At 35.5% G+C, this 17,300-nt stretch overlaps 4 protein-coding genes across 4 annotated transcripts; 3 read left to right on the forward strand and 1 right to left on the reverse strand. All coding sequences in view use genetic code 12, as the record gives it.

Moving 5' to 3' along the window:
• Positions 1 to 364: 364 nt before the first annotated feature.
• Positions 365 to 2,884, reverse strand: KRE6_3 (beta-glucan synthesis-associated protein; the record flags this gene model as incomplete). Its single annotated transcript, XM_001526166.1, has 1 exon — positions 365 to 2,884. The coding sequence occupies one exon, from the start codon at positions 2,882 to 2,884 to the stop codon at positions 365 to 367; it is 2,520 nt and encodes an 839-aa protein (XP_001526216.2).
• Positions 2,885 to 8,226: 5,342 nt separating this feature from the next.
• KRE6_4 (beta-glucan synthesis-associated protein) lies at positions 8,227 to 10,467 on the forward strand (the record flags this gene model as incomplete). Its single annotated transcript, XM_001526167.1, has 1 exon — positions 8,227 to 10,467. One exon carries the CDS (start codon positions 8,227 to 8,229, stop codon positions 10,465 to 10,467), a length of 2,241 nt encoding a protein of 746 aa, XP_001526217.2.
• A 1,086-nt stretch (positions 10,468 to 11,553) lies between these two features.
• PVL30_003620 (uncharacterized protein) lies at positions 11,554 to 13,344 on the forward strand (the record flags this gene model as incomplete). The annotated part of the gene is made up of 1 exon (XM_001526168.1): positions 11,554 to 13,344. One exon carries the CDS (start codon positions 11,554 to 11,556, stop codon positions 13,342 to 13,344), a length of 1,791 nt encoding a protein of 596 aa, XP_001526218.2.
• A 1,721-nt stretch (positions 13,345 to 15,065) lies between these two features.
• On the forward strand, positions 15,066 to 16,751 carry PVL30_003621 (uncharacterized protein; the record flags this gene model as incomplete). The annotated part of the gene is made up of 1 exon (XM_001526169.1): positions 15,066 to 16,751. The coding sequence occupies one exon, from the start codon at positions 15,066 to 15,068 to the stop codon at positions 16,749 to 16,751; it is 1,686 nt and encodes a 561-aa protein (XP_001526219.2).
• Positions 16,752 to 17,300: the final 549 nt, after the last annotated feature.

The following is a 17,300-nucleotide window of genomic DNA, read 5'->3' on the forward strand; positions in this document are numbered from 1 at the left end:
ATTTAGGAATATAACAGACAACCAAAAAGGAAAGGAAAAAAAAATCATCAAAACAAAAGAGAACGAGATGGAAAGGAATTTTATAGATAGAAAAAAGAAATAAAGAATCTAATGCATTTTTAGAGAGTCGGGTGTTCATCTGTGAGTGGTTTCTTTTATTGATACTATTATCGTCATTAACCTCAGAATTTTTCTTTCTTTTTGTTATTGTTGTTATTATTATCATTATTTCTAGTGGTTCTCTTGTCCACCTGATCACGCCCAGTCCAGTCTGCCAATTCTTTAGTGTTTTTTTCTTTTCTTTTATCCTTTAATTTTTTCTCCATCTTTTTCCATTTCCAGTTCATCTTCTTTTTTTATTGTTTCAGCAACCAGTGAGTTTATTCTTTGGGAACTTGTATCCACCTTTTTCAAATGTGGTGAAATTAGTATTCATGTAAATATTCAAATGGTCCTGAATATAATCATATGTTGGGTAGTCATCGGGGTCACATCCCATATTCACTTCGTCCTCGGGTTGGTACACTCGAACATAATCGACTCTCATTTTGGATGGAAAGGACAAACTGGGCCAATCGATATAGGCCCATGAATTACTTATACCCAAATTCATAATTATGCTTATTGGCTCTTTGGGAATTTGTCTCCAGCCAATATTTCCGTTGGGGTGCAATGCCGTTGAAAACATGGTGAATGTTGGCTCGTTACCTACAAACCACGTGATATACCCATCATCGTCGTTATTCAAAAATTCATAGCCGTATTTTTGAAAGTGATGGCCCAAACCTTCGCCCTTTTCGTACCATGTTCTATTAAGCATAGTTACCCCAGAAACAGCTTGTTGGAATGGTCCACCGGCATAGGTGTTCATCAATGTTACCGTCAGATTATGTAACTCAATAAAGTTGTAATCGGGCATATACCATATATCGTATGGAGCAATTTGCAATGATTGTGAGACTCGTCCTGTAGTGCCATGAATCTCACCTTCAAGAGCATCAATTTCGGGTGCACCACGACCAACACCAGGGTTTGGATGCGATTCTCCTGGGCAAGTACATTTATTGAGTCTTTGTCCTGGCAAGTATGAAATTCCGTCTGGAGATGATTGGTTTGGTGTGATTCCCGCATCACACGAGTTATAAGTATATGGCCAAACTCCTTCTGTGGTGGCCAAGTATCCAGGTCTGCCCAAATTTCCCATTGACCATAATCCTGGCCAGAGCCCTGAAACACTGCCATAACCTGGTAGCATTGCAGAAAACTCCAACTTTCCCTGAGTATAACACATTTTGTTCCATGATTGCACCATCCCTGACCGATAATGTAGATTGTGGTTTTCAAATGCATCAAGAGTGAGCTCAAGAGTACCGTTTCTAGTTGTTACAGCGTCAGGGTCATACCATTCCAAATCCTGTGTTGCAGCATAGTGCAAATCAGGCGCGGTAAAGAATTGATCATCGCCATCGTAAAAAGTCCTTCCTTCAACGTTGAACTCGTCGCTAAACACCAATTTCCATACTCGACCATCTTGGCCGATATTTGTTAATGCTGATTCTGGAGTATCTGGATCTACAAGTGACTGGCGTATGGCACTTAGCATTGGGTATTTATACCTCGTCAAGATTTCATAAACTCGAGGTTGTGCTGGCTGAACATTATTGGTAAAGGTTAATACGGGCAAGAGGACAAACACCAATATTGCGGCAATCAACATCATGATTAGTGCCACAAGTCCGCCAAAAGATCTGCGATCCATATTTTTCAAATCGGACATAAATCTATTCTCGTCATATTCTGCATCCTTAACCGGGTCTGGGTTATGCAAGTAATCGTCTGGTTCTTTTTCATCTATGCTCAAGGGGAATTGGCTTGCTGGGTACCCTCCAAAGGGTGAAAACTCATAGTCATAACTTGAATTGTTTGAGATTGGGTTTGGTGATGAAGCATAGTTGAATGTTGATGATGAGGCGTTATCGTCCAAGAGTAGATTTGAAGCAGATGCTTGGCTTGAATGGTTTGCATAGCCAAAAAATGCTTCTTTTGGGTACCGATCATACTGCTGTGCACCACATGCTGAACCACCACTGCTTCCCCCACCTACTGTGTATGCACTAGTAGTGTTATTGTTACTGTTACTATTACTATTGTTGTTGTTGTTGTTGTTGATGTTGTTGTTACTGTTTCCCATTATGGATGTTGCGGTAGATCTCCTTAATGATGAATTATACGTGTTTGAAGAGCCATAATGGTGATTCAATGGTAGGTGTGATAAAGTATTGGGTGACAGATTCAAGGGATCTGAGTCCGAGCCTGAGCCTGAGCCTGATTCTGAGTTTGGGTCCGATTCTATATCTAATTCCGATCTGTATGATCTCGAGTAAAAATCTTGTGGAGGATTGTTTTGTGTTTGATAGTTGTGTGAGTTGTAACTCAAGTTCTGAAAAGAGTTATTGTGTGGTATAGAAGATGAAAAATGTTGGTGGTTTTTTGGTGACTGTTGTTGCTGATACTGCGAATACGTGAGTTGGTTCTGATTATCCAGCGGTCGCGTATAGTAAACAGATTCTGAGTCAGTATTGCTTATTGGTCTCGAGTGTGAGTTGTACTGCAGGGGGTATCCATCGTTGTAAATATCTTCTTGTTGCTGATCTGCAAAAGGGTTCTGCTCTTGTGAAGATGAGGATTGTGATTGCGAATGTGATTGTGAATGTGATTGTGAAGTGTATGGACCGTTTTTTTGGTTTTGAAATTGGTCATATTGGTGTTCATAGTTATTGTTATTTGGGTTACTTTGACCACTACTCTTATGGCTGAATGATACACCATCTTCATTGGTAAGGTTGATGACTGGAGTTGTGCCGGGTGTCAAATTTCGTCTCATTGTTTGTTCTTTCACTTCTGTTATCCGTGTTTATCACCGTTGAGTTTAGTCAAATGTAGAATAGTAGAAAAAAAGATAAAGGATAAAAGATGGAAAAGAAAAGGGGGAAGAGAGCTGGAAACTCTTGATGACAAATACAGATAGTACTTTTAAACTTTATTGCACCCTTTCCTAGTCTTGATGAGTTGTAGGATTATTGGAGGTATTCTGTGAGAATATGAGTATCTGAAACAAAAGTACCAAAAACAAAACTGGACTCTATTTGCTTCTCTTTGTCGTCTTTTGATTGTTCAAACAAAAGTTGTATTTTTTTTTTCTTCTTCTTTGATTGATTTCTCAACTTGCCTATAATAATATTGATAATTAATCAGATCAGCCTTGATAATGATGCATTCAATGTAGAGTAACTGAAATCAAAAAGGAAATTGAAGTGAAAAGAATTGGTAAAAATTTAAATTTAATATAAAATAAAATATAAAATAAATGTAACTGGGAAAGGTAGAGAGGTAATAGACCTATCTGGGAGGGAGAGAAAGAATGGCTGGTTCTAGGAGATTATTATATATACTTATATGAGAAATGTTGAAAAGGAAAAAGAAAAGAAAAGTAAGAAAGTAAGTAAAAAAAAATGGTTTACTAGCTGTTGTTTGGGATTACATTGGCGTACATGGACAAGCATTTTCATATATTTCTTGCCTGGATTGGCATATTTTCTTTTAAAGTTGCAAAAAAGAGAATAAAAAATAAAAATAAAATAAAAAATAAAATAAAATAAAGTAAAAAAATAAAATAAAAATAAAAAATTAAACCAAACCAAACCAAAGCAAAAAGCTTAGCTAGAAAAGAGAGATATAGAGAGGGTATATCGGTGTATAATGTATGTATGTATGGGTGTATACTTCACTATGGATTCCGAATTAGGAATCTGGTGTTGCAACAGAAAATAAAAAAAAAAAAAAGAATAAGAAAAAAAAGAAGGAATGAGATCAGACAAAAAGAGACTGAGAGTCCTTTACCAACTGTAAATTTGTAATATATAAAGAAATAAAGAAATAATAAAATATATGATATAATAAATATTGAAACCAAGTACAACAGAATCGAAATTGATGACGATTTCTGTTTGGAAGAAAGTTAAACAGCAAAGTTTAGTTAGCGTTTAGCCAATTCACAGTTATTATCGCTACCATATGACATTTCTTAGCTTACCCTTTTGTTCACTTATTATTTTGTATTGTCTTTCTTCTAACAAGATTTATACAAGAAAAAACAAAAAAAAAAAAAATAGAATAGAATAGATAAACAAAAAAACAAGCTAATTGGCGATGACAAATTCAGAAGTAACTTTGCAAACCACTTGCTCGATATACGTATATGTAGAAGGCTTACTTAGGCTAATTTTTATTCGGGCTTTACCTTGTCTAAATGTTTTGTCTTGATTTTTTTTTTTTTCAATTCATTTCTTTTCTTGACTTTGTTCAGTCCTTTTTTTTTCTTTGAGCAATGTGTATAACTATTAAGTTGTTGCACTTTCTATATACACATGTTGTTACAACTGTATCGAAAGTACTAGTCGTTATCTAAAACTTGTAAAGATCAAAAAGACAATTCAAGAGGAAAAAGTAAAAAAAGAAGTTGGAGGAAGACAACGAGAGTGCAATAACATTAAGGAATAGTATATTATATGTTTAAAGTATACTTGAATCCAATTGAACGGAGGATGAAGAAGACGAGGGGGGTTCTATGTCTAATCTATGCTATATATCGTACTGGACTTAATACCATCTTCTCCCTTTTTCCCCTGTCCAAACCGTATTGTTCAGTAGCACTGCCACGATGCACTAGAAAGCCAATATTAGCAACTGTTTCTTTTACTTCCACTTCTACTTTGATACTCATTCTTTCTCTTGTTTAAAAAAACAACACAAAATCAGACATTAATAAGAAAAGAAAAGTGAGAAGAAGAAAAAATATACATATGTATATATATATATATATATGTATGAGTATATGTGTAGTTTGTTATTAGTCTCTCTTGTTACACGCGTGTTTATTTCTCTGTCTATTTGTATACCTGTCTGTTGGTGGAATTAGCATTGAACACACGACCAAGAGTTTACAAAGAAACACCTTTAAAGCAAAAAGAAAAAAAAAAAAGTGGCTGTGCGGTAAAATTTCATTCAGTAAAGCTCATTGATAAAAAAGGAATACTAAAAAAAAATAAAATACAAGTTCTTAAAAAGGTCTAAAAACCAAAGTGCTCAAAGCTGATGAGATACAGAAAGAGTTTTCTCTTTTTTTTTTTTTTGTTTATTTGTTTTTCACTTTCCACTTTGCTCTACTCAATGAATGCATAATTAGATAAATGGGTAAATAAGTAAATGAATAAAACAACTAATTAGATTGTAGAATGGGTGAATTAAACATGGTAAAAGAGATAGAAGAGGCCATTTGATAAATATGACCACTGACAAGTAAATCTAACTTAACTACATGGTGTCTTAATATGTTCCTGTTCAAATTCAACTGGTTGTGCTTAATAAAGAATGTAATGGAATAGAAGAGAAAAACCAAAAATACACCGCGTTTTTATTTTTTTTTAATTTTGATTTAAGAAAATCTGTAATAGATGCTATTAGTATCAACAAAGTAGACAGCTAGACACGTATTGTAAAAGGTGTAGATGGGGGGGCTTGTATTCAAAGGGTAGTATAAGTAAGTTGTGTTAGCAATGACATACCCAGTACATATACAAAAGGTTAAAAAAATAAAACTCAGAGAATCAAGAACAACTGAGAGTATAATAGAAGTAGTTTGTTATTCATCAACTCTTACTCTAACCTTTATCTTTCTGTTGCTCATACAATTGCATGGCTTACTTGTTCTATTGTCATATTTTTCGCAATTTATGCTCAAAAAGAAACTCTTGTTCTTCTTCATTTGGCTGTGGTTGTATATATTTTAAATTCTTTTTTGTGATGTTACTTCATTTTTTATATAACATACATTTGATTTTGACGTGTTTGTGTCTCTATAATGTTTTAATACTCAAAAGAATCAAGACAGGACAGGAACTACGTTAACCTGATTCAGGGGCGGGGGGAAGGGTGGTGCAGCAATATCAAAACAAAGAAAATAGATATGAACATGAAAAATGAAAATGAAAATGATAAAAAAGAGAAAAATGGATGGACAAAAGTAACCCACTGCCACTTTTTCATACACACACACACACTCTCTCTCTCTCTCTCTCTCTCTCTCTCTCTATTTCAATATGTGTCAACTTGATCTTTATATTTTTATTTATATTTTTATTTTTCTATCTTTATTTTGTTCCTGATACTAACATTATACTACTTGTTAATAAAAGGGATCGTCACACAACATGGCACGTGATATTGATCTAGACCTGTTATGATTCTAATTCTGATTTATAGTTTATATTACCTCTACACTAAATTTAAGTATACTCTTATTCTATTCTTGTTTTTCATTTTTATTTATTTATATATATATATATTTTTTTTAGGGGGAGAAGAGAAGTAATGACGTAGTTGGCAAATTTGTTGTATGTGTTTTATATACTAAATAAAGCCATAGATGAATTGGGTTGGATTGGGTTGGGAGGCTTGAACCTAATGGGGTGCTAAGCGTGTGAGTTTGTGCAAGGATATTCGTCTAATATCCCGCCTCTGTTTCAATTGCTAAGCCAAATCATTGAAATAAAAACAGAAAATTTTTTTTGCTGTTATTACTGTTGTTGTGAAAAATAATCATATAAAAATAAAAAACAGTACTATATTTTTGAAAATGTAAACAAAAGACAATTATGAAAAAAAAAATAAAAATTCGACAACAACCGCAATCGAGAATTTCTTTTTTTCTTTTCCTTTCTTTGATTTCTAGTTTTGTGTAACTGTACAATTCCCAAACATTTGATAACGTTGAATGCTGCCTTTGGTCTTTGTGCTTTTCACACAAAAAAAAAAAAAAAAAAACTTTTATCCGACTCTACCCTTTCAATTGCTAGAGCTACCACATGGCCTCGACAAAAAAAAAAAAATTCAACAACAACAACAACCATAACCATAACCATCTATTGTAGATCTCTATTGTACTATAGGGGGAGGTGGAATATAAGAAGTAAAGGACATTTTTCCATAATAAAAAAAATAAAAAAATGAAAATAAAAATAAAAATAACAGAGAGAGATTGACTGTAAACGCAAAAGTAACAACACAATTCTAGTATACTCTATTCTATCATTCAATCAATCAGTAAATCTTTCCTTTTACTTTCACATTTCTTTCCACCCCTTCTCTCCTCCTTCTTCTTCTTCTTCTCCTTCTTTTTATCCAACAACTTCATCAAGAAGAAGTCCTTTTATTGGCCTTGAGTTATTGCAAATTCTAACAGCATACACTATACATCATATCCTCACTCGTTAACCATATTAAACACGACATTCCTTTACAATCACAATTGTGTAAATTTCATTCAGCTTATTGTGCTCAAGCAAAAAAAAAAAAAAATAATTACAATAATAGAAGAAGAAGAAAAAAAAAAATTATTTCTTAGCCTAGAACACTATATACTTGAACCCAGTGTTTCTCATTGCTCAGAATTTGCATATTAATAGAAACTTTGAATCAACAACAACAGTAACAACAGTAACAACAACTACAACAAGAAAAACTACTATTACCACTATATCAAAGTCAAAGTCAAAGCTATTATCAACACCCATCAAGATCAACTGCTTTGTCCATTTCTTTTCTTTTCAAGACTTACTCCCCAAGAAATCAAGAAATTTGTTATTATTTTTCTGGCCACTTTTACCAGATACTATTAAATAATAAATTATATATTATTATTATTTTTTTTTTGTTCATCCTTTTTCCCCTTCATTTCTCGACTTTTTCACTCCAACCATTCAACTCATCCACCGTCCTAGTCGATCTCACTAGCATAACTTTGCATCTTCCCCTTTTTTAGCCAAAGATCTCAATCTAAGATCTATAGATATCTATTCTTTCAAGCGCAAATCCAATTTTGTTTCCTTTTCTTTACTTAACTTTTACCCACAAAGAAAAGAACAAGACGAAACTATTTGAAAAACAACATAATTAATTGGTTTTTTTTTATAAGGGATCCAAAGAGAAGAAGAAAAAATAAAATAAAATAGGGAAAAAAAACCTGGCCAAGACCTTTATCCAATCCTGTCAAGAAAATAATTAAAAAAAAAAAGAGACTAACTCAAGAAAAAAAAAAACAGAAGGTCGAAACAGAAACCAAAACGGAATAACTTAATATAGAGAAATAAAAAAGAGAGATAAGGGATCATGTCTTCACAAAGGGATCTTACTTTTAACACTCCGAAATTATCGGTAAACGATGCTAATACACATGATGAACATGGAGAACATGCATCACCCGAATTCCAGGCACATAATCCATTCGCAGACGATGAAGCAGATATCTCGTCATTCTCATCTTCATCACAAAATCACCAACAACAACATCAACATCAAAACCAACAACACCAAAACCAACACCAACACCAATATCAACCATATAACCAGGAAGACGACCTGCTGTTCACTCAACAAGATGCAGCAGAATACGAAAGACCATTCAACAACACCTACAGCGGCTACCATTCTAATGCCGGCAGCTCAAACTACTTGATCAACGACAACTCCGATGCCGAAGATACCTCGCGATTCCTCAACCGAGATTATAGCAACCAAAACAACAATATTGTTGATGTTCAGGCCAGAGCTCCAAGTAGCAGATACGCCGATTCGCCGCACTTGCAAACATCAAGTCCCGCAGAATTCGACAGGTACCCATCTGTAGCCGGTTCAAGAAAAGTATCATCAACATCATTATCATCACACTTTTACCAAAACAATGAAAAAGCAAAATCGGCTCAGTCGCGTGACCGCTACATCTCACACTCCTCATCAACAAATTCCATGGATGACACTTCCTCTAGGAAATCCACAACACCATTCACCGAGGATCTCAGTCCCTTTGGCGGATACCCGGCATCGTCATTCCCATTGAGCATCGATGAAAAAGAACCTGACGATTACTTGCATAACCCAGACCCAGTCAAGGATGCAGAGTATGAGAAAAATAGGTTTGTGTACGACATGAAAAACTTGGACAGAAGATCATTGGGAGGTTTAATAGGGTTGATTGTTATGGCATTGGGTGCACTCTGTGTGTTTGTTGTGCTTCCAGCATTGACTTATTCTGGTGCCACAGAACACTACAAACCAGAATCATATGAAGTCTTGACTAGATACTCATACCCAATGTTGAGTGCCATTAGACAATCATTGATCGACCCTGATACGCCACTGGATGCAATGCTGAAAAAGTCCAAACTGGGTGATACCTGGCCCTTGGTGTTTAGTGACGAGTTCAACGTTGAAGGTAGAACGTTTTACGATGGCGATGATCAATTCTTCACGGCACCTGACTTGCATTATGATGCCACCAAGGATTTAGAATGGTATGACCCCGACGCAGTCACCACAGCAAATGGTACTTTGAAATTGCGTATGGATGCATTCAAGAACCACAATTTGTACTATAGATCAGGTATGGTTCAATCATGGAACAAGTTTTGTTTCACCGAAGGAAGAATCGAAATCTCGGCTAGATTACCCAACTACGGAAACATCACTGGTTTATGGCCAGGTTTGTGGACAATGGGTAATTTGGGCAGACCTGGATATCTCGCTTCTACCGAGGGTGTTTGGCCATACTCGTATAACTCGTGTGATGCGGGAATCACACCAAACCAATCATCTCCAGATGGAATCTCATACTTGCCAGGACAAAGACTTAATAAATGTACTTGTACAGGAGAATCGCATCCAAACCCTGGTGTTGGTCGTGGTGCACCCGAAATTGATGTTATTGAAGGTGAAGTCATGACCGATTCCTCGGGTGACAAGGCCAATAATGGTGTTGCTTCGCAATCGTTGCAATTGGCACCCATGGATATATGGTATATGCCAGACTACGACTTTATTGAAATCTACAACAATTCCGTCACTACAATGAACACCTATGCTGGTGGACCATTCCAGCAAGCTTTCTCAGCAACCACAACCTTAAATGTCACATGGTACGAAAAGGGTGATCATGCACACAACTATCAAAATTACGGGTTTGAATACTTGAATGACGATGATACTGGGTACTTGCGGTGGTTTGTTGGCCAGGATCCCACTCTTACAGTGTACCTGACAGCTTTGCATGCAGATGGAAATATTGGTGCAAGAACCTTATCTAAAGAGCCAATGTCAATTATTATGAACTTGGGTATCTCAAACAATTGGGCATATATCGATTGGAATGCAATACATTTCCCCGTTACTATGCAGATCGATTACGTGAGATTATACCAACCTGAAGATTCTATTAATGTTGGTTGTGATCCAGATGATTATCCAACATACGATTATATTCAAGACCATTTGGATATTTACGAAAATGTCAACTTGACAAGTTTCGAAGATGCTGGGTACACATTCCCAAAAAACAAACTTACAGGCTGTCTGTAGGTAAAACAGTTTTTTTACTATTAGAGTCAATATTAGAGTTTTAAATTTATAGATTTGATTGCATTTTTTTTTTTTTTTTGCATTTGCGTTTATCTTTTTCTCACTTCTCTTTACCTTTTGTCTGTAGTCGAAATCAACAGATTTTTTGTTGCAAAAAATTAATAATAAAAAAAATGGAAAAAAAAAAAGTCTTGAGAGGTAGAGCAGTTCCTTTAGTGGACTCTAATAAAGAACAATTGTGGCATGATAAAGCAATGAAGAATGAAGGAAAGAAAATAAAAAGAAAGAGATGTACGGTATGTGCATGTGTTTGTGTGTGTGTTTGTGCATGTGTCTGTGCCTGTGCCTGTGCTTGCGTTCTGTTTCTGTGTATAACTCCACAATTGATTCAATTGCAATAATCTCGACCACAGTTTTATTCATGGTGTCCACAAACAACCTCAATTGGTATCATATGAAGATAAAAAAAAACATCAAAATTAACTACAATGGCAATGACAATAGTATTACATCATCATCACCCGCAGCATCATCATCATTATCATTAGTAGTAGTAGTAGTAGTAGTAGTAGTAGTGGCAAAAATAGGTTGAGACAATGTCTGATTTGCTTTGTACAATATCAAAATATTATCCCTCAATAATCCGTTCCCATGTTGAGCAAAGTAGGGATCTAGAATAATGATTAATGTTGATAATGAAGACATTTCCAGACATTTTCATAAAATTGACAGAAGCCACAGTTTTAATTTTATAAAAAACAAAGTAGAGAAAGAGAGAACAAAGGTTTACTTAGAAATCAATCAAACACATTTAATACACAAATACTTACTTAGACGGTTTTTTTCATGTACATATACACAGTTTTGAAACCATCCGTTCCGACTAGCGTTGTCTTTTTTTATTTATTGTTGTTTCTTCACTATCTACTATGTTGGAGTTTTCTTTTTTCTTTATTCTTGTTTTTTTGTTTGTTTTGGAATAACCACAGTCTTTTGTTGCATTTATAAAGGTCTCTTATTCCTCGATAATAATGAGTTGAGCCAGCATTTGCTTAATTTCTTTCCACCAATTAACTCTAGAAACCAATGACAGTAGAAATTCCAAATATCAAATCCATTGCCATAATTGGGGCGGGTCCCGGTGGTCTTGCCTCGCTTTATGAATTTCTTCATACAAATAAAGATGGTACGTCCACTATTCGTGACCCCAAATCCCATACAGCTCCATCACCAGGAAACTACCCCAAAGCGGCTGATCCAGCATTTGATAAGATAGTTGTGTTTGAACAAAAGGATCACCCCGGTGGGATTTGGGCTCCAGCTACTTTGGAAGCAGATTTGCCAGTACCACCTCAGGAAATATTAGATGCTGAAAACTATAATGACCCTAGGTACGTGAGACCGAGAACTGAAGTGCCTGAAGGCGTCAAAGGTGCAACTGTTGATAAGCCTTTTGTCACGAAAGGTGAACCAAATACAAAAAGTGGAAACTTTAAAGTTCGCAAGCAAGCTGAAGTACCGGAAACTGAGGTTAATAAGTCCGAGGGTGAGCAATTGATTGATGAATTGCAATGGAAAAGAACTGGTATTTTCCCATTTTTATTCACAAACATTCCACAACGTTTTACTAGATTTAGTTACTTGCCCGATGAAGAAGAGTTTCACAACAAGCAAAGAAAGATTTATCCCTTTTTGACCCATCAAGAATTGTCTCAAAAATTTACCGATTTTGTTGAGCAAGAGAATTTACTAGAATACATTAGATTAAATTCCGCTGTGGAGAATGTCGCCAAGGATAAAGACACTGGAAAATGGATTATCACAGTTAGACATCCTCAACAGAATGGTGATAATTTGTGGTACCAAGAAGAGTTTGATGCCGTTGTTGTATCGAATGGTCATTATACTGTGCCATATTTTCCGCACATTAATGGTCTTGCCGAGTATAATGCCAACTTCCCCAACCAGCTTATTCACGCCAAAAGTTTTAGAGATCTTGAGGATTTCAAGGATAAGGATGTCTTGGTAGTGGGAGGTAGTATTTCCACAGCAAACTTGTTGCAATACATTGTTCCTGTGGCCAAATCAGTCACTAACTCTAAGAGGGGTAAACATTTGGTTTTTGCGTATATCAATGATGCATTGGTATCGAAAGGGATCGATCCTAGACCGGAAATTAGTTACATTGACCCCAAATCGGGTGAGTTTTATTTTACTGATGGTACACTGGGAAAATATGATAAGGTACTTTTCACCACTGGTTATCATTACCATTTCCCCTTTTTCAATCCTCAAGACAACTACCTCAGCTTGGTCAACCCTGGTAATTTGTCGCGTGTTGGTGGGTTGTATCTCCACACGATTGATCAGAAAGATCCCACCTTGGGAACCGTTGGTATTATTGTTTCGCATTTGAACTTTCATACGATTGAGGCAAGTGCTGCTGCTCTTGCAGGTGTCTGGTCTGGTGCATCATCTTTACCAAATGTTGATCCTGAGCAAAAAAAGTGGGAAGATGATTTAGTCAACACTAGAGGTAATTCTCTTTTCTTCCATTTCTACGACAATCATGGAGCTAAAGAGATTATTGATGACTTGGAGCAATACTTCGCCAAGGGTAGATATAATCCATTGATTCGTGATGGTGAGTTTGTCGATGAGATTGATAAAGGTAGTGACTATTTGGAAAAATTGTTTTACGGCTTGAAAGATAAGACTATTGCGATTGAGGAAACAAACGATTGGAAGAATGAAACAGGGAAAGGAGAGATTACAAAAACAGAAAAGAGTACGAAACAAGACAGTGAGATACCCCTGTTGCAAAAAGGAGTTGCCGGTATCTCTGTTGCTGAAGTTCCTACAACTGTTCCTGCCTAATGTAACATTTGTTGCTGCTGTTGTTGTCGCTGTTGATGTTGATGATTTTGGTTTATCGTTATTTATTCTTTCTTTTTTTTTTCTCTCCTGCTTATCTAAAGATTTTTATGTAGAGTTTTCTAATAAATGATTTTCTTACCAAAACATTTTTCGCAGTCAAATTGAAATCAAGAATAAAAAAAAAAATTGGTTTGATTTTGAAGCAAAAGAGTTTTCGTTCTGATACGGTATTTTGTGAATGAAGTTTAATTTCCCGGTGATTTGTTTTTTTTTTATACAAAATGTTCAAACGAACCAATGGAGAAGCATGGTTTTCTTTTTCTTTCAAGTTTATCAGGATGGTGTATATCTTATCCAAACATTCTTGATTGCTTTTGTTTTTTTCTTTTTCTTTTTCTTTTTTAGTTTTTTTTTTTTCGAAATCCGCATAATATTCAAACATGTACTTGCAAGCATAGTAGGTTTGGTCCTAGAATCAATCAATTTATCTTTTGTTTTGTAAATATTTGCGAAGAAATTGACTAAAAGGTGTAAGAATCAGTGTTTACATTCTACAATTTGATAAATCACATGTTTCTTTTGTGCATTGATAGGCTCAACTGGAATAACATTTATACCATTGGCTCAACAGTGAAAGCCGCTTTGAAAAAGCTTTTGGGTGGAGATTTCTGTTCTTCTTCTTTTCTTTTTTTTTTTATTATTCAGTTTACTTACAGGTTTTGCCAGTGCTCATAATCAAATGCCAACTGTGGCGAGCTTTGTAATGTCGCAAGATAATCAATCTTCCGCAACATTGGATAAAAGGCAAAAAACAGCAAAATACAGCAAAAAAAACACACACACACACACACACACACACTTACACACACCTTTCCTCGCTTCCAACTCCCTCCCACCCCGTCAAGAAGAACTACACATTTCCTTCCTTTGTTAAATTTAACAATTTCTCAACCTTGAATTATACTACAAACCATAGAGTAATATGTTTCTGAATGCTGGAAATTACATTAAAAATTTAGCAAAATTTCTATAGCCAAGCAGTTTGATAAGCTTTCCCTTTTCCTTTTCTAATTTTTTCTTAATCAATCAAAGTTTCAATATCGTGTTTGAATAAATAAAACAGATAGATAGAATGACAACATGAGGAAATGACCAGTCAATAAAGGAACTTTTGAGATAGAGCCCAACAACAACAACAACAATTATATGAAAACTCTGTTTGTAGCTGGCATCGTTGTTTTATTGTTGAATATAAACTATAATTATGCAAGAGGTGGTAAACGTAATTTCCAACTCAAATGAGACCTTCTGGGGAACATTGTACCAAGAAGAAGCAAAGAAAACAAAGAAAACAAAAAAATAAAAGCAAAGAAAAATTGAAATATTGAATTGATTAAAAGATGAAGAATAAACACCAAAAATTTGGAAATCAACAACAATAGCAGATTCATATTTGAATAGTATATATCTTTTATTTCCTCCACAGTAGAAAACTGTGCAAATTAAAGAGACCCGAGTATGGTGCAGTTGGCAATATAACCAAATCAGTTTCAAATCAAATAAGTAAATAAAAAAAGATACAAATCAAATCTGAAAAACATTATCCTCACTTTTTATCTACACTGTTGCATTCTTTTACTTGCTTGTCAAAAACAAGTTTAACAAAATAAAAGTTCAAAAAATTCATAAAAAAAAAAAGGGGAAAACGAATAGATAAAAATATGACCTCGGACAAACCTTTCAACATTAAAAATGTGGCCATCATTGGCGCAGGTCCAGCAGGTCTTGCTTCTTTATACGAATTTCTACACACCAACAAAGATGGCTCTTCCACTATATCAAACCCCAAACTCCCACAGCTGAATCTAAACTACCCGCAATCACAGGATCCTGCATTTGAGAAAATTGTTGTTTTTGAACAAAAAAACCAACCCGGTGGGATATGGGCACCTTCGAACTTTGAGGCAGATTATCCTGTACCTCCACAACTGATTATGGATAAAGAGCAGTATCACAATCCTGAACAAATTAGACCAAGGAATACAATACCCGAGGAAATCAAAGGCGCTACTTATGAAAAACCCTTTATCGAGGAGAAAAAGAATATTGATAAGAACCATCTTCAAGGAAGTTCAAAAATTGGGGATACTGAATTTGTTGAGAAACAACGAAAATTGATAAATGAGTTGCAATGGAGCAGGTCTGGAATCTTTTCATTTTTATTCACAAATATCCCACAAAGGATTACAAGGTATAGTTATATGAAGGACGAACCAGAATATCACGATAAAACAAGGAAAATTTACCCATTCATGACACATCAAGAGTTGACAAATAGATTCACTAATTTTATCGAGCAAGAAGATTTGCTCAAATATATCAGGCTAAGCACCTCAGTTGAAAATGTTCACAAGAACATAAAGACAGGGAAATGGGTGGTGACCGCTAGACAAAGAGGTTCTTCAACTGATGGACTCGATACTTGGTACCAAGAAGAGTTTGATGCCGTTGTTATTTCCAATGGCCATTTTAATATCCCATTCATTCCCCACATAAAAGGGCTTGCCCAATATAATGCCAATTTCCCCAATCGAATTTTGCATGCAAAAAACTTTAGGGACCCAAAAGAGTTTACTAATAAGGATGTCTTGATTATTGGCGGTGGTGTTTCCACTACAAATGTATTGCAGTATGTGGTTCCTGTTGCAAAATCAGTAGCAAACTCAAAAAGAGGCGAGCAAAAGGTGTTCAAGTTCATTAATAAAGCATTAGTTTCAAAAGGAATTGAACCGAAACCACCAGTAGAATATGTAGACCCAATTACGGGTCTTTTCCATTTTCAGGATGGTACTCTGGCAGAATTTGATAAAGTCATTTTCTCAACCGGTTATCACTATTACTTTCCATTTCTTGACTCTAGTGAATACTTGCTGTTGAATAACCCAGGAAATTACTCACGCGTGGGTGGATTATTTCTTCACACTTTTTGCCAGAAAGATCCAACATTGGGTACCGTTGGTGTATGTCATTCACAGTTCAATTTCCATACCATTGAGGCAAGTGCTGCTGCTCTAGCAGGAGTTTGGTCGGGGGCAACACACTTGCCCGATATCAATCAACAACGGAAATGGGAGGAGGATCTATTGAAGGAAAAGGGAAACAACATTCTGTTCCATATATACAACCACTACAATGCAAAAGTGTTTGTCGATTTGGTGAAACCGTATTTTCCAAAAGGAAGGTACGACCCATTAATATTTGATGGTGAATTCGCTAGTGATGTTGATATTGGCTTCGACCATCTCGAAAAGCTATTCTATGGATTGAAAGATGGTACAATCACCATTGAAGAAACCAATGATTGGGATCTATCGAATGGAGTGAGCAAGGCAAATTTTCATGGATGATGCGAATACTAAACTAGTTGGAACTGCAAACATTTTGAGAATTCCAAAAAGATTTTGGCGAAATTACTATGAATAGTAGTGAGAGTAAACCAGGCTTGTTGCTGCCGCTGCTGTTGCTGATGATGATGATGATGATGATGATATAGATGATGTAAATGATAAAGATAATAATGCTGATAATGTATCAATTTGTTAACTCTACGTTTTAATATGTTTTTCTTTTATTTTATTTTGCGTACTCGTTGGATCAACCTTGTATCTCGTGCAGCTTTTACTCTTTTTCAACCCCCCCTTTTTTTTAAGGACAACCTTGTGGTGACACTAAAACTTGGTCACCCCCACTGGAAAGCCGCATCGGCAAAAGTAGAGATAAATTGGGTTTCCTTATCTGTGTAGTATTAATTTTAGAAGTGCTCCACACACACACACACACACACAGGCACACACAGACACCTAAACCATTCTATATCAACTATAAAGACAAACAATTGCCACGTCAAATCAATCGCAACTGTCAAAATCTTTGACGCTGTTGCCACATCAATTCCA

This window comes from Lodderomyces elongisporus, chromosome 4 (genome assembly GCF_030384665.1).
Source record: "Lodderomyces elongisporus chromosome 4, complete sequence".
In the NCBI taxonomy this organism is placed as follows: Eukaryota; Fungi; Ascomycota; class Pichiomycetes; order Serinales; family Debaryomycetaceae; genus Lodderomyces; species Lodderomyces elongisporus.